This window comes from Sebastes fasciatus, chromosome 15 (genome assembly GCF_043250625.1).
Source record: "Sebastes fasciatus isolate fSebFas1 chromosome 15, fSebFas1.pri, whole genome shotgun sequence".
In the NCBI taxonomy this organism is placed as follows: Eukaryota; Metazoa; Chordata; class Actinopteri; order Perciformes; family Sebastidae; genus Sebastes; species Sebastes fasciatus.
The window spans coordinates 16,780,663-16,808,481 of record NC_133809.1 but is presented as its reverse complement, the minus strand read 5'-3'; the positions used below and the strand labels follow the sequence as shown (position 1 = coordinate 16,808,481).

Here is a 27,819-nt window from a genome sequence, read left to right as displayed (position 1 = left end):
TGACTTGGCTCCAAACCCTTGACCTGTCTGTGGTGTTTTTCTGTCCTCAGGCAGAAACAGACTAAATGTGCTAAATGCAAATATCACTTGCTGATAACACTTGAATTCATTCTGCCACAGCTGACTTGATTAGTGGATTTCTTTTGTTGTGCTACTACAAAGAGAAGCACGGAAAAAAAGAAGTGACGCCTGGAAAATGTCTTGTTCCCCTCGCTCCTTGACTCTCCCCTGAACTCTGCTTGTTAGCTCATGATAATTACTGTATGTGCTCCGCTGGCAAAGCTGCACGTTAAATTTAGCAAATATTCGGCTTAAAAGCAAAGAAACCGCTTCTCTCCGCAAGAAGACAGGACCCTGAATTAATAACGGTTTGCTTTGATCAGTCTTCATTAACCATTTTAGAACAGCAATCCTGATCTTGAATAAGCTTTCAGATCACAATGAACGTGACGCTCAGAGGGAGTTGATAGGAATGTTCTCTGACACCCTGCAGGCTCTGTAAATACAGGCCTTCTGTTGAAGTATCAGCATGCCACTGCTTTTTATTTGTGTTTGCACCAGCAGCAATGTTTGTTGCAGAAACATAAACCCCCCTGAAATGATTCAAGAGTATAAAGATACAGATACAAATACGGCAAAACACGATGTGCTGCATGCACCTGCCGACTCTCTGGTCACAACTACAGTGTGTATTTTTGAGACTTCAGGGATTCACTCTTAAAACACAATTGACACCTCACAACCTTTCTGCAGACATTAATGAGGTAGATGTGAATGAGACAATTATCACCCCCTGTTGTGGCGTCCTGCATGTGTGCGTTTCTACAGCTGACGTGGTGTATACGGCGCTGGCTGTTGCCATGGTGAAGGAAGAACAGGAAGCCCAGGGGAGGAGAGGGCCTGATCAGACTTGTAAGCATTTTATGCGAGCTCAGGAGACCAATGTGTGTGTATGTGTGAGTTATCTTAATATGTGATCAAAGGAAAATCAATTATTCCTCCCTCTTGTACTCCGCCTTTCTTTCTTTAAACACTCACAAGGCCACAAAATTTAAATATGATGGATTACTAACAACAACGGGCTCCTTAGAAGCAGCAGGAATGAGACAGAAACAGACAGATGGACACAATCACTAAAAATTACATTTATGAAAGTGCTCTCTGACTTTAGCCCTGAATGTGGATGTCTGGCGTGGAAACCCCCCCTTTGATTCTCTTAGTTTCCCCAAAATGACTGATAATGAGGCTACTGGCTTAGTTTAGGATTACCCGTCTCAGTTATTGAAGTACAAACTGCCATCAGTATTGTACTGCTATGGAAAAATATCCACAGACGAAGCATTACTCAATGGATAAGATGGATGATATCAAGCCTTCCATTCGAAAGGATAACTTACATATTACAGCTAAACAGCACATATTTGAAAATATATGGAGTCCCTTCATTAATTATGTAAAGTATTTAGATTTAACAGAGGATCAAGTGAATGACTAATTTCTGTGGACAAAGTAATTTTCTTCTAAATACTTGTTATATTTCACATCTATTTGCATTTAATATACTCCAATTTTGCATAGATTTCCATTTATTAAAATCAGGAGGAGCATTCTTGTTTCGTTTTGTTTTGTTATTTTTCCTTCTTGGTTTCGTGTCAATGCAGCAACTGTATATTGTGTTATATATTATATCAATGTGAAAAGGCTGTATTTCATGCTGTTAAAGAATCAAATAAAAATATTGTTGGAAGCAAACTGCCATTAAATCATTACAGATTGGTAAATTTGTGTGTGAACAGATTCATTGTTGACTTCTACAAAGCGTTTTCAGGCTCTCGTTCCCATTTCCTGGCAAAACATCCCTTTAAAGATACCACAACTTTATCATCATATCAGAAGCCTCATTTTCTCTTCTTCAATATATAGTGAAGGAGCCAAAATGTGTATTTAGCCTGTTTAGTTTATTATTCTTTGTTTAGGCTGCACATGTTCTTTTTGGTTACTATCATTTCTGGTAATTGGCACAGGGATGTGGTTTCACTTGATTTTACCTGTTCACTTGATTCGAGACACAGAGGGTGAGTTAGGCTCTGACATTTTCTGTTGACCGCCAGGTCCTACTTTAGTTTTTCCATAACAGTTGTTGCTTCTAATTCTTTAAGTTTATTAAACAGCATAAAATGCAGCTGGATTAGGTATGGATTGTTTGAACACATCACACAGTAAAGAGCCTATTAGGCCTACTAGGCCTTGTCGCTACATATAGCTACAGGCCAGTTTAAATGCGGGGTAGAACAAGTCTGCTACACAGACTTGTATTCGTTTTTTTGGACTTTACTTTTTTGTGAAATATTGGTTCACTCTTTGGTGGAACTGCTAACAATTCATGATAAGGAGCCCCACCTAGACACAACTCATTTTTATAAGGGGCTACAGCCACAAAGGTTGGGTACCAATGGTTTAATATTCAACAATTCATTATATTTCGTAAGTTTATCATATTTCTGTTTATGTGATCTGAAAAGTAAGTATAGTTGTCAGATAAATGTAGTGGAGTAAAATGTATAATATTTCCAGCTGAAGTATAAAGTAGCATAAAATGGAAATACTCAAGTAAAGAACATGCACCTCAAAATTGCACTTAGTAAATCTACTTAGTTGCTTCCCACCACTGTAGGCAACACGATGCCCGCTAGCAAGCAAACAGACTCTTTTTCATGGTGAGAAAACATGCCCGGCTAGTAGACTTATTCCTCTACAGCACGAGACTTACTGAGAAGGATGATGGCTGAAGAAACCCTCCTGAGGACACCAGGTGAAATCTCTGGAGTCAGCATGATTTGTCCACAGCCTACTCAGTACTATACAATAATGTCTATGTAACTGTGCTACTTGTTTCAGTAAGAAACAGCATAAGCAACGCTCTTGAGGAGATATGTTTGCCCTGCATGACGCGGCCCATGATCAGATCCCACATCCAAATGCACCCAAAAAAAGGAGGGCTGCTATGTGAGCGAGGTGGGGTTCGACATTAAGGCTCCATATGGGATATTTTAGCCACAGCTAAAGTAGAGTCACAAGGATGGGATGACACCGCAGTTAAACACTCACACATATTCTCTCGAATATCTTATGCACACACATGCACACGCACACAGATTATAAGTAGCTCGTAACCAGAGCTGGTCAGATGCTATTTAGTAAACCAAGAGTAGGCATGAGTTTGGCTTCAAATACAGTTCAGGGAATAACAGAATTAATTTACTCTCCATGGTTAAAAACCCTAAGAAACTACAAATCCGCTAATTTAACTACACATATCAAATCGCGTTGCATGCTATACAGAGTTGTTGCTTTAATCTGAAAAGCACTGAAAATAAATGCATTGCAATGAAAATGAAAATACTAAAACAATATCTTTAAATGAGGACAAATGACAGTCAGCAACCAACCAGCCCCTGAGATTGTTGTCATTGTTTGGTTTAGTGTGCAGGCTGTAGTTGCAGTACCTGTTATCAACCAGCAGAGGGTAGTACAGCTTAGTTAAGTAGTTGCACTTCCTAGGGTTTGCACATTGCAGTGTACTGAATATGGACATATAATCAACAATTTAGATTATTATCATCTTTAAATGTATGGTTTCAATTTTGTCTTCTAAACATGCTGTCTGTGTACAATGTACATCCTGTCTACATGAGAAAGTATCCTTTAAAGAGCGTCTACGTAGTCACAACAAACTCAAAACATTCAAAACTATGTGGATTATTTCATTGTGGTTACCTGACATTCTTTTGAGAGCAAAAATAGATTTAAACTGTTCACAGATGACGGTTTAAGTCAGACGGTGGTAATTCGAACCAAATGGTTCCATTAGCAGGTTTCCAACACCAATTTATCATTAAAAAACGAAACCATTTAATTTGCAAATGTCTCAGAAAAAGCTCACTGCCTGCCAGGAAGTCAAATACAAATGTGGACCTCATCATAAAAAGGTAAGTGCTTAATGGGATAGATTGAGTAGTGGTAAAACGTGTGCATTAAAGAGGATCTATTATGTACTTTTTCAGGCTCATACTTGTATTTTGGGTTTCTACTAGAACGTGTTTACATGCTTTAATGTTCAAAAGACTTTATTTTTCTCATACCAGCTGTGCTGCAGCCATAGACTGTATATGCTATAAGAAGTAGACGTAGTCACCGTTATGTCACCCATTGGTTTGTGGACTGCCGTTTTGAAGCATGGAGTTCGGTAATTTAGCCGTTGCTATCTTGTTTTTTTGGCCGTCGCCGTGTTTGATTTTTGCAACCAGAAGTGACACGAGAGGGTGGAGCTATGATTGGTCAATTGAACCAAACTCTTCTGACTCTGTCCCTAACTAGCTTTGTTTGAGGGCGTGCTAAACTAGCTGCTAGGCAGGTATTATGCAAACGTGTTACTTGGTGACATCACCACGTTACGGAAGAAAAGGCGGGACTTTAATCAAGGTGTTTCAGGCAGTTCAGGAGCAGTGTTTCTGTGGGGGAGAGTAACTCCCTTTGGACTTTGGGCTTTGTAACTTTGCAGACCTTTTGGCTTCAAATAAAAAACAAAAAACTATATAACACACTAAAGGAAAGAGAAAAAGCACAAAAGCATAATAGGTCCCCTTTAAAATACCAAAAAGATTAATTGAAACCATACAGTATATCATGACTCCTTACCTCCACTGTCAGGTGAGCTGAGGACGTTGAGGGCGAACAGCATGGCGTTGGAGAAAGTGGTGGCCTCCTCCTTACTGGCAAAGTTCAGCCCATAAACCTGACGGGCGTCACGCCACTGATGGAAGGTCGGGGTGGCCTGATTGTACTTCAGGCCCTTCACTATGGAGTAGTTGATCACCACCTTCAATAGGGGAAGGAAAATGAAGCTGTGAGTTAAAATGTTATGTAGATTTGATAATGTGCAACTGGCTGGTCCCTCATGAAGGAAGATATGTTGTTGACAGCTGATGATGAAGTATTTCACTCAACAACAGTTGGTGTTAAGGGAGTGGAACGAGATTCTTACTAATATTCATCCCCACATTTTACCAGCTGTTTGGAGATTTAATGCCAGTGTCTCTCTGCTCCACTCCCACTGTATGATTTTCTAACCTCTAAGGCACCGGATGTACTGCAAATGCATCCTCAAATGCCCAATGAGGATAAATTCTAGGGATGGGAATCACAATACTTATATTACAACACGATCTTATTACGATTTTAAACATTTTGCGATATGCTGAGTATTGTGATGAGATATATTGAGATTCATTACCTTTTTTTTAACTGCAAATTATGCAGTTTGTCAACATCTGTTTTATCAAATAAGATACAGTTTTCACTATGTTCATATCAGAGTTTTCATTCACATATCTTGAGGTCAGAGGTCAAGGGAACCTTTGAAAATGGCCATGACAGTTTTTCCTCACGAAATTTAGTCTGACTTTGGAGCGTAATTTAGCGTTATTCCCGACAAGCTCATATGACATGGTTGGTAACATGACATGGTTGATTCCTTAGGTTTTCTAGTTTCATATGATTCTAGTATCCTCACTCTAGTTTTAAGACTGAGCCCGCTACAACCTCTGAAAGGCCGTCGGATTGTTAATATAAAAAAAAGACAGATACTTGACGTTGGTGTATCGATACAATATTGCCACACAAAATATTGCGATATTATGCTGTATCTATTTGTTTCCTTACCCCTAATAAATTCAGAGCTACAATACTTAAATACTGTTAAACACTGTTCAAAACAGTATTTTGGGTCCATTTGTCACTTAGTATAATGTTCTATTTTTTGTGAATAAACTACCAAATGATTTTTTTTTCAGCTGTTTCATCCATGAATAATTAGCATCAGGTTTACTCTGAGATCATCATGTTGCGTATTCAACAATCATATAAGATTCAATCCATGGTCAAAGAGGAAGAAAAACAAATTTATGCACTGACAACTTCCAGGAAGTAATTACGACTCAGAACTCAGATATATCCGACTTGGCACTTGATATGGAAGTGCCTGAAAACAACAAATATTGATGCCTCACATCAGCCAAAGACCATCATTTAACGTAATTAAAACTAAATTTAATGGAGCTCTAAAGTCTGAAATGTCCTCTCATCACCAGGTGTGCGATGCTGATTATTTTCTTGTGTGTCTCACCTGCTGGTCCTGCAGTTTGACGCCCACCACTCGGAAGGTGTTGTTGGCAGTATTGTGGTAGATGTTGATGCGGCTGAAGCCCTGCTGCCCAGGCTTGATGGGCACCCACTTCTTACTGGCATCGTCGTAGACCATCACTGAGGCCCGCGCCTGGCAGATACTCTGTTCACTGGTGGAAGCGAGACAGAAAAAACATAACAAGAGTACTGTTAAATACTGTAACTGTGAAGAGACATATAGAGATCAAGGTAATTTATTTTCTCATAGAGGGTTCTTTTGTTGGTCTTTTGAAAAAAAGCTGAAACATGTTATTGTGACTCTGTCAAATTTCTAAGATAATTTAAGCACCTTGTCATTTTAACACAGGTAATTTTATTAGTGTTCAACATCAACATAATCCATCTGTTTTAGTTAGAAAAGCAGTCAAAATATGTAAGAATTAGGGCTGTCAAAGTTAACATAACAATAACACGTTAACGCAAATTCATTTTAATGCCACTAATTTCTTTAACGCATTAATGCAATCAATATCTCAGAGGTTGTAGCGGACTCAGTTTTAAAGCTAGAGTGAAGATACTGTTATCATATGGAACTAGAAAACCAAAAGAATCCACATGTCATACTAGCTTATCACAAAAGAGGCTAAATAACGCTCCAAATGTGCGCTCAATTTTTTGAGAGGAAAAACTATCATGGCCATTTTCAAAGGTGTCCCTTGACCTCTGACCTCAAGATATGTGAATGTAAATGGGTTCTATGGGTACCCACGAGTCTCCCCTTTACAGACATGCCCACTTTATGATAATCACATGCAGTTTGGGGCAAGTCATAGTCAAGTCAGCACACTGACACACTGACAGCTGTTGTTGCCTGTTGGGCTGCAGTTTGTTATGATTTGAACATATCTTATTTTTATGCTAAATGCAGTACCTGTGAGGGTTTCTGGACAATATTTGTCATTGTTTTGTGATGTTAATTGATTTCCATTAATAAATATATACATAGATATGCATAAAGCAGCATATTTGCCCACTCCTATATTGATAAGATAACTATGGACAATCATGCGATTAATCGCGATTAAATATTTGAATCGCTTGACAGCCCTAATAAGAATATATATAATAATATTGTAGTTGTAATCAGTCTTGGTTAAGGATCACAAATCATGAAAGAAGCTTTCATGAGAAACTAAGTTGAGCAATGAAAGTTAAGAGAACAGAAAATAACTGGGGAGCAGGATTCAGTTCCCTATAATATTAGATTATAGAGATGCTTCACTGCACTGTTAATTCCCATAATGTTTCTGTTGACCAGAATAGTGTAAATGTGATGGAGGTCAATGAAGAGAAACCAGTGAAACAGAGCTACTGTATAATCATCTGGTTAGCTGCGGGGTCACTGGGGAGCCACACCTTTCTGCAGTTACCACATTAGAAACAACATACTGCTACTGTAGATATCTGACAGTGTGTGTGTACTGAGGAGAGGGTGGGTTGCCATTTTTAAAAGCTATAAACAAGACCTCAACCTAAAACCGAACCCTGGAAAATTCCCCTTTCCCTCCTGGCCTTTACTGTGGTGTGGTGGCAGCATCACAGCACATGAAGAAATACTTAGAGGCATCAATGCAGACGGGTGTGCAGTACAGTAATAATACAGTGTGTTAAAAACGCAAGCGTTTGATCAGCGAGCATATCGCCAGCTGGAGAAATGAAATGAAAAGTCGCACAAACACACCCACAAGCACACAGCTACGAGGATGTATACAATAATCATGTTCACAACCACAGAGCTGAAAGGGAATTCCTTCACTAGAAAGACACGTGATATAGACTGTGATTTATGTGGCTTAGACAAATCACAAATCACATCACAGAATGACCACTCTCAAGAGATACAGCTTGAGTTTATAAAAGAAAGAGCCATGTGTGACGTTATGACCTTTATGTGCCTGGAGGTGGAAACACATGGCAGCAGGTGGAGAGGAGATGAGGACCAGCAGAGGTGAGGTTAACTCGCAGAATCTGTGAAGTGGCTAAACGCTTCTCTAATTTTCACTTTCAACACCTCAGGGGCCGGCTCTCCAGCAGTCAGACTCACATTAGCAGTCTGAAGGTGTGAGGGCCAAGAAAAGCAAACTAGAGTCGGGCTGTCCTCTACCAGAGAAATTGTTAGTCGACTTACACTGTTGCGATTTTGTCGACTAATCGGTTAGTTGATTTAATCGACAAATCTGTAAAACTGAGTTTCTCCACAAAGAATCACACAAAAACACCACTTTATATCGTGTGTTTACCAGAAATATGCTCTTAAGTTTCTTGGAAATAAGTCATTCAGCATAAAAAACAACTAATCGACTAAAGAAATCTTAGTCGGCTAAGACCAAAACAACCGATTACTCAACTAATTGACTAAGAGAGGGCAGCCCTACTAAAGAGCATTGTTGATGTGCTCACTGACTGTCATATCAGATCCTTAATCTTTGCTATAGGTCACTGCGGGACTAATGAAGGAATATCTTATCTTATCTTATCTTATCTTATAAGATGACATGACATAAAATAAAACATAAATTTGGTCACTGCAGCAGCAAAAGTAAATGAGATCAAGTGGAAAAAAGAGCCAGACTATAAATGTGAAACTTCACAAAATTTACTAGGGCTGCAAATTACTTTCATTATCTGCCGATTTTTTACTTGGTTAACCAATTAGATATTTGATTTACTATCATATGTACATATGGCTTTATTTTCCTTTGATTGACACATTTATTAATTGACTAATTGTTGCAGCTTTAAAAGTGCTAAATGCAAGACTGGGAGCATTTCTATTACCTCCGCATGGCTCTCAACATGGCGACGGCTGAGCTGGCAGCTCGCAGCTAATGGTGCTAACAGCTCTAACAGTGCAAACAACAGCAACAGTGCTGATAGCAACAGTTAAGCCCTGTCTCCTAAAAATGATGTTCCCATACAACTAAGCTGCAGTTTCAATTAAATTTGAGAGGAAACATATTTTGTCACAGATTACGTTTGTCTTTGACATATCACAAATACATTTGTAAGTCCTTGGACGGCTGCAGCAAGTGACGTAGTACAACGAGCAACGCGCAGAGCAGGTGACGTAGTATATTGAGCGATCGTGGAATAACATTATTGAAAGTTAGTTAGTAGTTAAGACAGATGTTCATGTCCTGTGTGAAATTCAGTTATTTAAGCCAAACCATGTTTTGTTGCCTGAACCTAACTAAGTTGTGCTGCGTTTTTTGTTTTGTTTTGTTTTTCAATTTACAATGTTAACCACGTGTTTAAAACTATTTAAAACTGCGACAAAATACATTTCCCTGCATTTTAGTTGTATCGGAACGTAATTTTGTAGGAGACAGGGTTGAACGGTGTTAACCTGAGGGGAAACAGGAGGGTGGATGCTACGCTTCCGCGGCGTTATCAGCTGTAACCGCCATATGAGAGCAGTGCAGAGCAGCAGCTTTGAGCTAGCCAGTGGGGCACGCTCACATTCACGAACATGCACTAAAAGGCACATGAAGCACACAGAGGGAGAGCAACTTCACTCTCTGCTCAGGTAGACATTACTCCTCTATATCTTTACAAAGTTAATAGTTGCTTGCTGCTATATTAATACTCTGGATATCATATATAGCATCTTTAATGTTTCCAATTTCATATAATCTGTGACAGTTTTCTGGTTATTAGATACATTTTTGTGATGGCAAAAGTATGGAGTGCAAAAGACTGTGCCTTGCGGTCACATCTTAAAACCATTATTACATGGTATTTTACTAAACAATAACATTAGAGGATTGGGAACGATACACTGGAGATATGCCTGACCCCGTTAGAGAGGTTTCCCAGCAGCATAACACTGTATAAGTTATGAGGGTATGAAAGAAAGCCAGAAATGCTGACAAGAACCAAATGTATGATTAATTGGTCCATTACCTTGACTATTGAATAGAGAGCCAGAAGTGAATGAGATTATACGGTGTAATGTTATACCCCTAGCAATTTAGTACAATTACAGTAACACTAAAAATGGCAGAAATATAAAAATCAGGAAGCATGGGGTTGTCTTTCACAGCTATCATCAGGGGATGAGACTTGTTTCCAAAGCCCCGAGGACGACGGTAACATTCAAATGCCAACATGTGACCTCCCCTCCTCTAATAACCTTTCCTTGGAGGTACCACTCTGCAGGAGGAAGACACATTGACACCTGAGAGACCCCCCCCCGGACCGCTCCGACACACGGTTCAGTCCCAGCCAGCTTCCTCTCACTTTTCTGGCATCATCTGCTCTCTGGTTCCCTTGAGGTCGTCCGAACAGCCTCAAATAACTCAGCAGTGAGGAGGTAGAGGTGCTTCTACTGGCTTCAATCAAACCCTGCATACCTCATATTTACTGCAAAATAATAAAGTGCACTTTGGATGGATTCCTCTAATTAATTTCTGTTTTTTCTTTTATCTAATAATCTTTTCATCATAAGAATCTCAGAGTTGAAAAGCCTGTTTGACATGTGACATAAAGAGGTTTATTTCCATGCAACAATATCAGAAAGTCTGAGAATAAACTGCACAGCGACGTCATGCTGTTCCTCAGGGAGAAGCCGTAAAGCTCACTTGACAGATGGATTTCAGCAACAACTCCCACGATTACAACCACCCTCCCGCTGTCAAATATCCATCATTCCCCACTGCACAACTGTTGTCGAGTTAACCAGCAGCAATATCATGTCAAAGCTATCACAACACACTTTATTCACGACAATGATCCAAGCACAGAGGCATTTGTAGACTGTTAAACGTAGTAAGAAGAGATGTAGATGCTAATCATGGCTGGGAAATGGTTACACAATAAATATCCACCGTCCAGGGACAAACAGGAACTCCCAAATCAAACAGGAAACACATTTGTCTTTTTACACAAGCAGATGTGAACGCAGAGTTCCTCAAATACATTCAAATATAGCACAGAATCAGATCTCAACCATTCACTCCGGATACAATCTAAAATCCTGTTTGACAGCCCTGACACACAAAGATTCATCCTTAACCTCATGTGAATGTCATCTTATACTCCTTATATATCAAGATTAAGAAAATAAAAATATAAATAAATGATCATCCTTTCCTGTGGAAAATAATAATCAGTTCCATCACTGCCTCGACATTTGAGGAGAACCTCCCATTCTGAATGCAAAACCATGAGGGATAACTACAGACATCATGTTTCCTACATCTCTAAATAAGTTTAACAGACTCAGTAATCACATAACTGACACTTCTCTCCACTTCAGAGACCCGGCAGACCACCAGAGGCACACAGAAAGGGGAGGAGGGAGGTGGGTGCATCTCTGTGATGGATCTTCTTACAAAAACAGGCCCTATTTCTGGAGCAGTTTGGGCCAGAGGGATGCAGGGCCTCCAGCTTGAAGCTGACGGTTTCAGTTCTCTTCAAGCAGTCAGAAATAAAGCGGGCGTCTCGCCTAATCCTCCTTTACATACATTATGTTGCTCAATCAACACATCATGGGATGTAGAGCAAAAAAAAAAGAGAAGAGATCTGGCTGAGACAATTTCTCTTGAACTGAGCTGGAGCTTCACAGAGCAGCTCAGTTAATTTCTCACCACTTCTGACAGTGTGCTAAATGCTTCTGTGTGTGATCGAGTTACTGAGGGCGGCAGACTCTCTCTAGGTCACATGACAAAGAGGAGACAAGGCACAATAGGGCACATGATAGCTGCTTAACATCACAGCTGCTCCTACCGGCTAAAAAAAAATAATAAATCCAGATCAAGGTCCATTTTGCTCTTAATACTTGACGGATTTTCAGCCGTAAAAAAAGGGGTGACTGAGCAGAGAGACGACAGATGAGAGGCAAAGAAAACAGAGTGACTATGTGTTTGTGATGAAGGGAGAGCAGGCGATAAAGCATAATCTGAAAAAGGTCAGCTATTGCTGAAACTCACAATCAGTGACATTAAAATAACGTGATGAATCAAACTGATGTTCAGAGCAGGAACGTACATAACAGGAAGAACTGAAGGTCAAATTAAAGGACAAGAAAACATTATTTTACAATATATGAATTACACCCTTTTCAGTGATAAACTGAAATCCCTATTTTCCCATGTTTTTGTGTGACTAAGTGACTAATGGGGACAACCATTTTTTAAATTGGTCCAGTGTCAAGCAAGAGCGCTGCAGATAGAGAAGTCTCGTGTCACATCCACATTGTCAAAATCAGATAAATATTCAGCCATGACATTGAAAATCTTTTAAATAACACTAAAGCCACACTTTCTGTACTCCAACACAACAAACTCTGACAACACCGGCACTCCTCTCTCCAACTCGCATTCACGTTTCCACCGTTGTCTTCTGGCAGCAAGTCACATGACACCATAGACTTGTATATAAGAAGTGGACATAGTCACCGTGACGTCACTCATTGGTTTGTGGACTGCCACATTTTGAAGCCTCGAGCACGGCATTTTGGCCATCGGCATCTTGATTTTTTACAACCAAAAGTGACACAAGAGGGTGGAGCTAAATACAATCGAACGCTGAATAAGACATTTTTAGGCAACCAAAATGTTAAAATTAACTTTCATGGACTGAAAACACACTGTGAAAGGGTTAAAGTTGTAAGACAAAAAAAAAGACAACTCCCAGACCAGACAATGCTGTGGTAGCGACCTGTCAATCACAAGGTAGCCACGCCCTAAAGCATCCCCTGCTTTATGGTCTATCTGACTCTAAATGGGACCATAATTTACTAAATGAACATCATGCTGTATTGAAGAAGACTTGAAACTAGCGATTGAGACCATAAACTCATGTTTACAAAGTTTACTGGGGGAATCAATCAAGTGAGAAGTAGGCTCATTTTCTCATAGACTTCAATACAATCAGACTTCTTTTAGCAACCAGAGGAGTCGCCCCCTGCTGGCTGTTAGAAAGAATGCAAGTTTAAGGTACTTCCACATTGGCTTCAATTTTTGGACCCGGAGGTAGCCACCTGCATGACACAATAACAGACAGACCGGATCAAGCAAAAGGTAAAGAAAAACGTTGTATTTCTCTGTAGGGTCCTCTCCATAATGTTGTCAGGCACTTATAATAACAATCTGAGCCTGTCAGTGGCAAAAATAAGCACTTTGAGTGGACGTACAAGTCAGTGAGGAGTTGCCCCGAGCGATTACATTACAGCCCGTTCAGCGGCTGCTGGCTGCAGCGTTCTTCATTAATGTTATTAAGTTGCAGGCAAAACCATAAAACTTAATTTATGCCGTGTTCCATCTTAATTTACTCTGACCTAGTAGCATATATACTGATGCTTACACTTCTGCAGAACTCCCCCAAGTGTTACCTTTATTATGACATCAACATTATTCAAATAGACCTTGTATTTGTAGAGGTATACTCTATTCATTTTGGGCATGTCATGTTCGAGCAGGGGCCTGAGCCAGAGGCCTAGGGTTCAAGAGGTTAAACAAAGAACTAAAAGATGCAAAAAGCTGCAGAGTCAGATCTTCTCTGTGGCCCTTGAGTAGCCATTGTTAATATATAAATATTAATTATAGCCGCCCTAAGCAGTTTCTCTAAAGGTGCAGAGAGCTTGAATGAACTACAGTTGATCATTTGGGCAGTCTCTCCAATCCTTTGAAGGTTTAAGCCTGCTGGTATTTTCCCTCTTGTGTATTATACAGACTACATCTTCAAAAATGCATAAGCACTTCTCACACCACACTGACAGGCTCATGAGAGCATAAATATTTAAAATGTTTTTTTTGCTATTAGATGACATTATACTGGTGCATGTATTCTGAATTTGAAGTATCAGCTTGACTTGATTTGTCCAACAGCTCCTGTCTGTCTGAGCATTTCACCTTGTTTTTGCCGGACTAAGCAGATTTCAAAGTGGAGGTTGAATAATATTCACCTCAAAAGGCAGCCTGAGAGGGTTGAGAAGAAAAAGAAGACGAGGAGTAAGAGAGATGAATAGACGGTAGAGAGAAACACAAGAGCAGAGAGGATATGAAGGCTTCTGCCACACTGAGCGCTTCCTCATGTCAAATAAGCCTCATGGGCGAGTGGTGAAAAGGAGGCCACATTCCCAGGCTTTTGAATTAAGCACTTCCCTGCACACATGGTTAGACATATGTGCCCCCCCTCACCTCACCCTCCCCCACACAAATCCTATACATACACACACACTGTCACGGCTGTGTGTTTACAGTCCATTAGCAGACATCTCAGAGCTGGAAGAAATGATGCCTGAACCTGTATACATGATGGGTTGAGAAACAGTACTTTCATGTTTCTGTGAGTGTCAGCTTCATGATTAGATCGCTGGATGTATTTAGGGCTGGGGAAGTGTTGCCTTGGCATACTGACAGAGTGGGTTGGGGTGGTGATGGGGTGTATGTGGCGTTCTCTCTGGGTAGCACCCGAGGGCAGAGCTTCTGTTATCATGGCAATTAGCTTTTGTTGCTGGGGTAATTGTTTCATCCTGCTGGTTCACAGTGGAAGGCACCCGAACAACTGATGAGTCATTCTGCATGGACTCGTACGGCCGGCTCATGACAGCAGTTTAGATTTGTTGGGCCTTTGTTTCCGTGATGAAAACTAAATGTTAAAAACACTACCAAAGGCTACCAAAGCTGTAGTGCACCATCAGCAAAGGTCTATACGTGTTGAACCACTGATACACAATTGGTGCAGTATAATGTCCTTAAAGAGGACCCACAGTATTATGCTCATTTTCATGTACATACTTGTATTTTGGGCTTCTACTAGAACATGTTTACATGCTTTAATGTTCAAAAAACACTTTATTTTTCTCATACCGGCTGTACTGCAGCACCTCTTTTCACCCTCTGTCTGAAATGCTGTATTTGAGCCGCTATGCAAATGTGTTACTTGGTGACATCACCATGTTACGGAAGAAAAGGCAGGACTTCAATCAAGGCGTTTCAGGCAGTTCAGGAGCAGTGTTTCTGTGGGGGAGAGTAAAGCTTGGTTTATGGTCGCTGTAGTGAAGCCGGCACGTGAAGATGTGTGTGCCAGAAAATTACGCCATGACGGCTTTCGCGTGGTGCGCGGAGGCTCCGCAAGTTTTTGCGTTGGTTTGTCGTACACTTCTGAATTTTTTTAACCACGTGCCCACTGAATGCACTGTGCCTTTCATTTCAACATGGATGCCTTCGAGGGAAGACTGGTCAAGCAGGTTCGCCTGTACAGACATCTCTATGACTGTTCATTGAGAGACCACAGGGACAGAAATATTACAGTAAATACTTGGAAAGAAGTAGGCAACACACTGGGGAAAGAAAAGGCTTATTGCCGCAGACTGTGAAAGAATATGAGAGATCGTTTTGTAAAAGCTGAAAAAAAAAGGTCTCATGGAAAGAGTGGCGACCCGAGGGGAAACACAGAGAGACGGAAAATAATTTTGACTTGGAGGTAAGTGACTGTAATAATTATAGTACACAAATGTAATGTTTGGAAGTATGTACGTCGGTATTTAGTGTTTACTATTGTTGTCAGGCAGCCTACTTTCCTTTCCGGTACCACTCGTTGACTTCTGTTTGTACATCCCCCAGCGTTTCAGAGCATATTGCAACAAACAATGTGTTGAGCATAAAGCTGCATTTTCCTAACATAGCTTGCTATACAATGGACGCACAGCTAAACTAGGCCAATCTAAGACTTTAATTTATAATGCAAAAACAGAAAAGAAGCTTTACTTAGTTCCTTTGGCACTCGATCAGTAGGAAAACATAAAAATCCTCCCAAAACCAAACCAGAAACCAAACCTTTTTGCTTTAAAGAATATGCCTTTAGAGGCACCACCTGCATATACATCTTGTTAAATATAAGAGGAGTCCTGGCACACACCATGTAACCAGCCATCTTCATCGCCTCCTCTGTGGCCCAGTCTTTCATGTCTCAACTCAACTAGCTAATAAGGGCAAAACCGATGCTTAAAATAATGAGAGGAGACCTGATAGTTTGATGAACACAAACAGAAAGTCCTAATTAATTTCTCAACTGTCACATCAGATGTACAGACAAAGAATTAATCCTGATTATCTGCTGCATCTTAGAGGTGCAGCAGTCAATCTGCACAGCTGGTGACAACTTCACATATCCAATTAATCATTTCATTTCATGCTAATTAACTTGCTGAAAAAAAGTCATAACCTCCTGTACAAAGAAAGCCAGCTGAGCTGAGAGACACAAAAGCATCCAGAGAGGCTTCCTGTGCAGCAGGAGTGATAATTACAGTGTTTTATGCATCCCTGGTTGGTACTGTAGATAATAGAGACATGCAGTCAGTGTCAGGGAGGGTTTATAACTCAATCTGAGGTTTGATAAACACAGCGGCATCCTCAGGTAGACAGTGTTTATCTCAGCAGAGCAGCATGCTGCAATATCTGAAATCTGTCTGTCTGGAGTGGAGATCCTGGACACGATAGGAGATGTAAACAGGCCCGATAACCTTGCAGACTACTGGGAAATGTAAAGCACAAACAGACATTCAAGTTGTGCTTCAACTCATAGCCTCGTCTTGCTGAGACTGAGGCCTCTATGATGTGCTGTTGCCACTCTGTTTTCAAACAGGAACAGAAATACATAATTATACACCCACACACAGTATATTATGGTACCCATACTGTGTGTACACCCAAAATAACAGTCACTGATATTTTTAGTAGAGGGCCAGCTTAGGGCAACAGAAACAGACAGGCACACACACACACACACACATCTTTTTATACTTGTATACCTCATTAACATAATGCATTCCCTAACCCTAACCATCACAACAAGTAGCCTACCTAGCCATAACCTCTAACCTAAACCTAATTCTAACCTTAATCTTAAAACTAAAGCTGTGTCTCAATTTGCATTCTTCCGTAGTTAAAGCCGTTTCTCACCAAGCACGGATTTTTGTCAAATTTCATATGAATTCTTGCACACATGCGGAACAATTGTGCGGAGAAAAAAAATCGGACGGACCTTAACTTCAGCGAATTTCCACCTGCGGAAATATATGTTTGACCAATGAAATCCTTTGTTCAAACTGATCGCTGTAGCTTAGCCATGTGCTGTTTGTTGCACGGAGAGTGTATTTTTTTCGGAGCAATGGGCCTTGGAACAATTGCCGTTTGTTTTCAGGGTAACGGACTGTCGGACAAATAGGCTTTTTTCAGTCCAATGGGACATTTTTTACAATTTCTGGGTCCGGTTAGTTTAGGTGTTGTGCAGTTAATGTTAGCCCCTTAGACGTTATCTGTCTGTGTCTTTGTTGTGTGAAGTGGACACGGGCTCTATTAAGGAGGGAACTTATTTGGCCTCATTGACAAAAATGGAACATGGCAATGCAGATAATTTACACTGGAACCAGCGTGCACAGTTGTGATACGTATTCCCACATTGTATTTTCACATCGCACTGGTGAGAAACAGGTTTTACACTTGCTATTTTGAGTGCATAAGTGCGTTCACAGTGACAGTAGTGCACTATATGCTCTATGCACTCATTAAGGTCAAAATTGGTCGCCATCTCGGCTACGTAGCAGAAGGGTAGGAACCACCAAACTGTTAATTTTCTATTCAGTTTTAATATAATTGTCAAGTGAGCAAACAAGTCAGCAGATATTTTGGCGACGACAATCGTGTACAAATGTTGGTGGTAATGCTCCGTCCGGTTGCAATTTGCCAAGAAGAAGAAGAAGAAGTTCAATGTTAAACGTTGCGACCGTTTTTTCCGGTAAGTGCAAAACAGCTGTGTTTGATTTGAGACAACACTACCCTGCCGAAATTCACGCACTACGCAAGTAAGTAAATAGTGTACACCATTGGTTCCCCAACCTGGGGGTCCTGACCCCACTAGGGGTCGCCAAAGCTTCACAGGGGGTTTCGAGGCTTCCTTGATTTTAAGAGGTGTAAGACAACCTTTTTAAAAAATATACAGTTGGCCTATATCTCAGCATTTCATTCATTTATGTGAAGAAAACTAAATTAAATTGTTATTTTTTTTCAAGTTATATTCCCTCTCTGCTAAACAGCGCCGTCCTGCTTCAGAGAAGTACGCAGTTAAAACGACCAAAGAGTAAAAAAAAAGAAGCCTATTAAGTATGTATGATCAGGGGTCGTCAGTTTACTCACTCATAGAAAAGGGGTCCCTTAAGGAAAAAGGTAGGGAACCACTGGTATACACAGTGTACTACATGGAAGTATACTAATGGAGACACAGCATACAGTATGTCTTAACTGTCAAATAGTCCTCTGACCAGCCTGAATATCCTCACAATGCACAAATGTCCTCACTACGATGGTTTAAAATTTAAATTGGTCCTCATAAAGATAGCAATACAAGCCCCCACACACACACCCACACAGATTGATTACTGTGTATGGATTTGGTTAGTTGTCTGTTATTATTCTGTCACCATGAAGATTATAGCCTCCAGGGTTAACTGGGCTTTTTGGAGCTTGGCAGAGCCTCCGCCTGTGTGTAGTATAGGTGGGGGTGTATACATTTACAGTATGGATGTCTGTGTGTGTATGTGTGTGTGTGTGTGTGTGTGTTTGGGTGGGTGCTATGGGGTCCAGCTGACAGAGGGAAGAGGTCTGTCTGACTGCATGGATTAGAGACAGAGCCTGACAGGCAGATCATTACCTCACTGCAGTCTTAAATCTAAATTAACCAGGACTTAACTCTCGTACAAGACCTCTAATCTGCTCCATGGGGAAAGTACTGTTCACAGGCACACGGAGGGAACGAAGCCTGCGGGAACTAAAAACAGCACAAGCCAACTTTATTGCTGAGAAACAGTGTGAAGCCCGCTCATTTGTAAGTGAGCAAACTAAGCACAGTTAGCTTGTTTGGAGGAAACAGCGAGAAACGTGATAGATGCCAGATTTCAGGGATTGCAGTGATATTGCTGCATGGGATGTAACACTGTTGCTAAACTACAGTACAAGGAACACGGTAATTAAAACTAAAGAAGAGACACATACAGTCATATCGAGTTATTATGAAAATCCTGTTACCCCTGCCATTTTGCCATGCATCTCAAATTAAATTTACTCAGTTCTATTGCTTTATGTTTGTTTTTGGAGGCAATGTCGGGTTGTCAGTACATCACTTTGATCCACACAGAAATATCTCAACAACTATTGGACAGATTGCCATGAAATTTGGTACAGACATTAATGTTCCCTTCAGGATGAATTGTAACCATAGACTGTAGGCCTATATAAGAAGTGGACGTAGTCACTATGACGTCACCCATTGGCTGCCGTTTTGAAGCCTCGAGTTCGGCATTTTGTCCGTTGCCATCTTGTTTTTTTGCAACTAGAAGTGACACAAGAGGGTGGAGCTAAGTACAACCAAACGCTGAATAAGGCAAAAATGTTATAATTATCTTTCATGAACTAAAGGTGTTCTCCCAGATTGGAAAACGCCGTGGTAGAGACCTGTCAATCACAAGGTAGCCATGCCCTAAAGCATCCCCTGCTTTATGGTCTATTTGACTCTAAATGGGACCATAATTTACTAAATGAACATCATGCTGTATTGAAGAAGACTTGAAACTAGCGTTTGAGACTACAGCTGCAATGATTAATCGATTAATTTATTAGTTTAGTTACACTGATCAACATTTTTCATCATTTTCCAGACCAAACAACTAATCGATTAATCGAAAAAATAATCGTCAGATTAATCGACAATGAAAATAATCGTTAGTTGCAGCCATAATTGAGACCATTAACTCATGTTTACAATGTTTACTGAGGTAATAAATCAAGTGAGAAGTAGGATAATTTTCTCATAGACTTCTATACAATCAGACTTCTTTTTACAACCAGAGGAGTCGCCCCCTGCTGGCTGTTAGAAAGAATGCAAGTTTAAGGCACTTCCGCCTTGGCTTCACTTTTCAGACCCGGAGGTAGACTACTGATTGTAATAACTCTGGTTTTCTCTTGTATCATCTGGTAAAAAAATCCCATCATCCTCAGGTGTACTTTGCTAAATAGCCGATATTAGCAAGCGAACACGCTAAAGATGTTGAACATTATACCAGCTAATCATTACCATGTTAGCATTGACATTGTGAGAATGTTGCCAAGTCTTTATACTAAGCTAAGCTGGCTGCTGTTGTCATCTAACTCTCTGCAAGATAAGCGAATAAGCAAATATCCCAAAATAGCAAACTATTCCTTTAAGTTTAGTAATTTTTCAATGTGGTTTTATAGACAATGCAACAACTACAGTAAAATCACCTTAAAAAACTAAATGACTAATTGCATGTTAAATGCAGCAACATCTCAAACTGCAGGTTTTCAGCTGCTAACAACATAAAACCCGACTACACTGCTAGACTAGACTGCAACAATGGCCTTTTTCTCTTTCACACAGAGCCAAATTCTACATTTGTATTTCTACTGTAAGTATGACTATGTATGAGAGTTTCTACGTTGGGTATTAGTACTGAACATGGAAGTAATGTGCTTTCATAGTAATCATGATAAGGACTACAATAGTGAGGATTCAAAGACTTTTAAACTAAGCTTTAAAAAGGCATAAAAATATCTCCATCTCCTCCACTAATGCATCACAGTTCCACTAACAACACTTACAGCTGTTCAGATACTCATAATCTATGCTATGTCATTCAGGCTTCAACATCCCTCGTCCATCATGTTGTCCAGATTGTGATACTATACTAAACCATTGTGTGTTCGTCTAACCCCTGCCCCAATGATACAAAGTACTGTGTAATGCTGCAGAAAGGCCTACAATTAAGCCCAAATGGAGAGAGAGAGAGAGAGAGAGAGAGAGAGAGAGAGAGAGAGAGAGCAGAGTACCGCCGTCTTAATGGCATTAATGCAAACCGCATTAATGTGCTTATGTTCTTAGCTAAATGTCCCAGTTGTGTGCAAAACGCTCATTCTCATTCCATGATGTATCAGTGTGCCGCGCTGCTACTTTTAATTCACACACAATGCAGTGGCAGAATATGCGTGACCTATATTCTCCATGTTCTTGACTGTGTGATTAACATGTACTACAATATACGGAATCGCATGCAAGTGACTGTCATTACAGTGGTACTGGACAAAACATGAAAGAATGGTCAGCCATATCAACTTATTACTGTACTTCCTGCTGTTTACTACACAGTAAGTAGTGTATATTGACTTTATATTGTCATTCTGTTTCTCCATATTGTATTTCTATTGCTGCGACTTCTGTCCACTCTGGATTAGGATTATGGGATATGGATAACAGTCTGTATTGCTCACGGTGTGTGCAGTTCTTTTTATCGTGATCTAGTAAAAGACCCCAAAAACAATTCCACTTTTGCCCAATATGATTTGCAACCAAATACAATATGTACTATAATGTGTTAAAAGGATAAACGCAATGGCAAAATATCTGATGATAGACAAATGTAATCATCTCAAGGTATATATATCTTTGCATCTCACATCTTTCGTGTTGTTTTTCCTAATCCACATTGAGAGTCTATGGAAATATTGTACATAATTTACAGTCCTCTTAAAAATTGTTATTTGGGGCTGTATAGATAAAATTGTAGGGATGCACAATCTATATTGGACCAATAATGGGAAATTTATATTATTATGTATTATTATATATTATATAATTGCTTTCATTGACTTAACAAGCTCAGCATCTACACACTCCGATACAGTATGTGGCGGTGTGCACCTTTAAAGTTGGTTTGTGACCCGCCAATAAACACAAAAGAACAAGCGCAGCAGGCTGACTAGAGAGCCAAACATGTCATCGCCAGTGTGGACGTTTTTCACAGATTCAGAGGAAGACAACACGATTGCAATTCGCAATACAATTTTTTGTATGTACTTTACTGGAAAAAATAAATGAACATTTGAAGAGTCAGAACTGTTCTTTGTTTTTGTTGTGTTAATAATAGTGATGGTTAGATTTGGTTGGGTCAGAGCTATGGAATATTAAATCATCTATCGTTGCTCACTACATCTTAGCCTTTCTTACCCTCGGGTGTGCATAAACTACAGGTTATGAACTTCTTTTTGAAATACAAAAATGTCAATTATATTATAGTTATCTTATCGGTATCAGCCATGAGAAGCAGGTAATTATGGGTTATCGGTATCGGCTGAAAAAAAATCCATATGTATCCCAATAAAATTGACAATGATTCTTTCTGAAATTTACCAAAAATTAAATGTTAAATAAAGTTTTTTTTTTTTTTTATGTGACTATCACAGCTATCAGTAAAGCAGTCTAAAGTCATGGTGCTGCTACCATTAGGTTTAAGGCTTCTGGTTGTTCTGGTGTCCCACTTAGTGAGTGGTTCAGGTCAGTTTTAAGCAGCAGCTGCACATACTGTACACATAAAACCTCATTGTCCTTTATTTTTAAATCCCTTCTTCCCCTCCCTCATGATAATGAGACAGCCAACAGGGCTGTTTGATCCTACACGTCTGCTTTGGGACAGCAGCAGCAACCAAACCTCCCCCCCTCCCCTCCATATCATCCATCCTGCCAGCAGAAAACAGAGAGAGAGAGAAAGAGAAGGGCACTGGCCTGAAAGACTGCCATTTTAGCCAGAAGCCATGCTGTCTTCAATACTTGTGTGAATTAAACATGTATGGAGCGCTTACAGAGCCCGGCTATTCAGAGATGCTCTATGTGTTAAGAATAAAGAAGCTGCTCGGTGTTCACACACTGGGCTGCATCATCTCTGGCATCATCTCTGGTTTTGACTGAAAAGATGCGACCAGGCGGGAGGAGATAAAAAACAAAAAAAGAGGATCATCGGAACGGATCAGAGTCACAACTTCTGACACTTAACTCTTATACACACTAACAAAGAGCTGATTTGTTTGTAGTTTTGTCCCAAATAAAATGTATCCATGCACAGTAACTAATCCAAAATAACCTAAATTCTGAGTCTAAACAACAGTTTGTTGTGGCCAGATTAAGATTACAGATTAGTATTTTGGTACTGATTAAAACACAACAGGGATAGATTTGTCCGTCTGTGCTGCACAACACTTTCTTTACACAACAATAATCGAACATTGTTGCACCAAAAAGTGCACAAATTCTGCAGCTCTCCCCTATTTCATCTCTCTTTTCTTTCAGTTTTACTTGCTGCTTTGACATTTAACTTCCATCACTCATTGCTGACATATACTGGAAGTAGAAATGACCACACACACACACACACACTTACACAAAACACATGAGTGTCGGTACAAACCTGGCGGCGATGTGGCTGTAAAACAACCCTGAGTCACTGACACTCTGAGGGAGGCAGTAACGAAGCACTTGGAGCCGATGTATGTCCATTTTGGTAAACAGTAAAAAAACAAAACAATGGCAACAACAATAGCAGCGGTCCGTCTATGACACAAACTCCCACTTGTGCTGCTCCATTACCTTAAAACTAGAACTCATTAAAGCAGTTTAATCCTCCTGCTGAGAGAACGCTACGTAAATTATAAACAAGAGCGATGGCGGCAAAAATAAAACAAAAAAAATCACTTAAAAATGAGATTAAAAACGTCCCTTAGGTCTGAATTCTTGTGCTGCGGCATTCACTGTGATGATCCATCCAGCAACAAAGAGATGACTGACGGACAGACGGGCAGAGATGAAGTCATTGACCAGCCTGTTGTCTGACAGATGAGCGTGTGTGTGTGTGAGACTGAACCTCTGTGCTATTGTCACACTGTTAACCCAGGGGAGATTACCTCATATCCTTCTACCCCCCAGCCACACACACTAATGTTTAGTGAGTGTGTGTGTGGGGGGCTTGATGTTGGGGTCTGCCTGCTGTTGCCATAGTCACCCAGTATTAAGCACAGCCTGTATTAACTACCAGCGGTCCATACTGTGGCCGGGATCCTATTGATTGGGGCGCCAGAGGACACATGTAGCGGGTGAATATACACCAACATTTAGAAACACACATTAAGCGGTAGAGGTGTGCGTGCTAAATGTCCATTAACATCCACTGAGCGGTTGACTAACTCCAACGCTCAATCAGAATTGGACGCACAGGAGGGACATTTTGGAAGTCATCAGCTTTATTGTTAGCTGGAGGGACTTTGTCCTCCAGACTGTAGTCCAGACTAATTAAAAAATAGAGCTGGACTTTGAGGTATATATTTAGCCATGCTAGCGCCATCGCTCTTCAGTCAGTCTACCACTTTGGTCCGGACTAAAATATCTCAAATAGGGCTGCAACGACTTTTATTTTCATTATCGATCGTTTGGTCTCTAAAATGTCAGAAAATAGTGTAAAATGTCAAAGTTTCTCAAAGACCACGGTGATGTCTTTAAATGTCTTGTTTTGTCAGTCCAAAGCCCAAAGATATTCACTTTAATATGATATATAAAACAGAGAAAAGCAGGTAACCCTCATATTTTGAAAGGCTGAAAATAGCATTTTTTTTAGGCGATTATTTTTCTGTTGATTGACTAATCGATTAGTCGGCTAATCGTTGCAGCTCTAATCACAACAATTATTGGATGGATGAAATTATATCATGAAATGTATACATGGTTCCCAGATGGTGTGTCCTACTGACTTTAGGGATCTCCTGACCTTTCACCGTGAGGTTAAAATCTGTGGCTTTGAGTGAAATGTCTCGACAACTATTGGATGAATTGCTATGAAATTTGGTAATCCCTTGACTTCATCTAGCACGTTAGCATGTTGTCATTGTGAGCATCTTAGCATTCAGTCCAACGAGTTCACATCCCAACTCGTCATACACCGAGGCTTCGTCAGACACCTTGGCGTAACTTTACAGTGGCAGTAAACACGTGCTAAATGTTGTGGATTAAAACAAAAACACTAAGTGAAAATCAAACCTAACGTTGTGAACAGCTGATTGTAAAGTGAAACGCACAGGACACAAACAGCGGTCTCCTGGATGAAAGTCTTGTGTTTGTTGGGCCCATCCACCTCCCCTCCCGCCTACCCTATTTGTGTCTTTTCGCTCTTTAAACTACAACACAACGCTCCCAGAGCACTTTCTCTGAGCGTTTAATATTGCCGCGGATAGGTTTACATTGTAGTTATTTGAAAGCCCCGTGCGTCTCATACATTGTGCGTTGGTACATGCCGAGGGACGGGACAAACCGTCGGTATTCTGCGCCCTGGGAATGAGAACAGTGAGTACAGTCCTACAGTCTCATAGTGCTGCTGATGTGAGATTCACAATTCTTTAAATTATTCTAATGGAAATGTGATTCTGTTATGTGTTTATGACGAAAAATGAGTATCAGTTGGGCTATGATCGAAACAAAACAATACATGGTGTACTGGAATCACAGTTTCCTTTAAATCTAGTAGTGATGTTTCAACCAACTACAGGTCGTCCTCAGGCAACGATCAAAACATGATCAAGTACGATAAATATGATCAAGACATGCAATAAATACACCCATCAAGAACAGACAAGAGTCAGATTCTCTCTCTCTCTCACACCCACCCACCCACGTACACACACACACACACAAACAGTCCCAGGATGACAGAATATTACTCTTTGACCTCTCTGGTTCACTGGCCTCTATTCTAACAGCTGACCTCACATACGGCGGTGACAGCAAACAACACAAACGACACAGACTCACACCGCCATGGGGCGTGACAGGGCACTCTGCGGCACCACTCATGATTGGTTAAATGAGGGTCACGGTCAACAGTGATTGGTCGAACAGGAGAGTCAGTCAACAGGGATTTGTTTTTTCTCGGGGCTCACAGTAATGCCTGTGCCGAGCAGAATTACCGTTGGCTCGTCTGCGGCTCTGAAAGACCAGCTGGACTGCAGGACATTTCTGTGGCAGCCCGGGTAAAATGTTAACAAGCTCGATCTGTGACTGACGAGTCTCTGCCGTGCCCTGAGGAGCGGACGCTCACTAACATTTAAAAATGATAACAGGCAATGCTAAACTGCTGCAGGGCACAAGATCACACTGAGCATCATACATGTGATGGTAATATGTGGATGTGCTATGGTGGCGATTATTAGAGATGTAGTTAAGAAATATATACAACCTATATACTACGTTAAAAGTAGTATACTGGAAACTCATTCAGCTATTAAACATTTTTTACAGCGTACAGGTACAATTTGGTCACGGGTAGAAATATAATGAATGTAGACGTGGGTCCCTAAAAACAAAATTAAATACAAATCCAGAGGAAATATAAAGATCTCAACTTTGTCCAGATAGTGTCTCTTAAGACAGAACTTTAACTCTCTAAGACATTGTTTTGTTTTATCAGACAGTTCCAGGGAAAGACTCCACACGTTAATAATAATACTCTGATGGTCTTTTGGTCCAAAAACAACACACAACTGCATGTCAGAAATTTGTCTCAGTGCTCAAATTCAAGTCTTCACAGAACACATTTTCACTCAGAAAAAACAAAAAGCTTCACAGTAACTAGACGTGCTTTCAGACAAAGAGTAGATGTACTCCAAAATGTATTTTCTTGCGTTAAGGACTAAATCAGTGGGCAACCTCCGGGTCTGATAAATTAAGCTAATGCTGAAGTGCCTTAAACTTGCATTCTTTCTAATAGCCAGCAGGGGGCGACTCTTCTGGTTGCAAAAAGAAGTCTGATTGTATAGAAGTCTATGAGAAAATGATCCTACTTCTCACTTGATTTATTACCTCAGTAAACATTGTAAACATGAGTTTATGGTCTCAATCTCTAGTTTCAAGTCTTCTTCAATACAGCATGATGTTCATTTAGTAAATTATGGTCCCATTTAGAGTCAAATAGACCATAAAGCAGGGGATGCTTTAGGGCGTGGCTACCTTGTGATTGCCAGGTCGCTATCACGGTGTTGTCCGGTCTGGGAGTTGTCTGTGTTTTCATCTTTCAATTTTAACCCTTTCACAGTGTTTTCAGTTCATCAAAGTAAATTATAACATTTTGGTTGCCTAAAGATATCTCATTCAGCGTTCGATTGTACTTCGCTCCACCCTCTGTGTCACTTCTGGTTGCAAAAAAACAAGATAGCGAATGCCAAAATGCCGAACTCGAGGCTTGAAAACGGCAGCCCACAAACCAATGGGTGACATCGCGGTGGCTACATCCACTTTTTATATGCAGTCTATGGACTGAACAGATTTTGTCATATACTGTATGTAAGGGATAATGTACAGCGAGCCCTTCAGGGCGATGCAAGATCCCTCCGTTGCATTGCACTGTCAGGGTTTATTTCACAACATTGACCCGCTAGCTGTACATTATCCCACGTATTAAACTACTTACTCAAGAAATCAAAAATTTGACACAAAAATGGTCCGCCAGAGTCCAACATCAGAACTGATGTTATACATAGCAATGGTCTGCTATGAGTATTCAACCAAGCCATGTAATAAATATTTAAAATTTTGCCTTTCAACTGTCTTCTCTTTTAAAGGGTGCTGATTGAGTTTGTTCATACATTAATATCTGTCACACAGAAAAGCTCATTCCTAGTGTGATTTCATCACCTCAATTCCTTAATATTGATAATGTGGCAATATGTTGGGGGTGCCTATTACGTTACT

The 27,819-nt window shown here is 40.3% G+C and overlaps 1 protein-coding gene across 5 annotated transcripts in view; it reads right to left on the bottom strand.

Moving 5' to 3' along the window:
* Positions 1–27,819, bottom strand: part of evla (Enah/Vasp-like a) — a 47,123-nt gene that overhangs the window by 11,182 nt on the left and 8,122 nt on the right. For 3 of the 5 annotated variants that reach the window (XM_074660340.1, XM_074660339.1, XM_074660338.1), the window contains 2 exons: positions 6,185–6,353; positions 4,699–4,879 (listed from right to left, as the gene is read on the bottom strand). In XM_074660340.1, coding sequence (XP_074516441.1) covers positions 4,699–4,879; positions 6,185–6,353 — 350 coding nt within the window. Of the gene's footprint in view, positions 1–4,698; positions 4,880–6,184; positions 6,354–23,497; positions 23,867–27,819 lie in introns of those variants that run through there. The other 2 variants (XM_074660336.1, XM_074660341.1) reach the window with 2 other exon arrangements.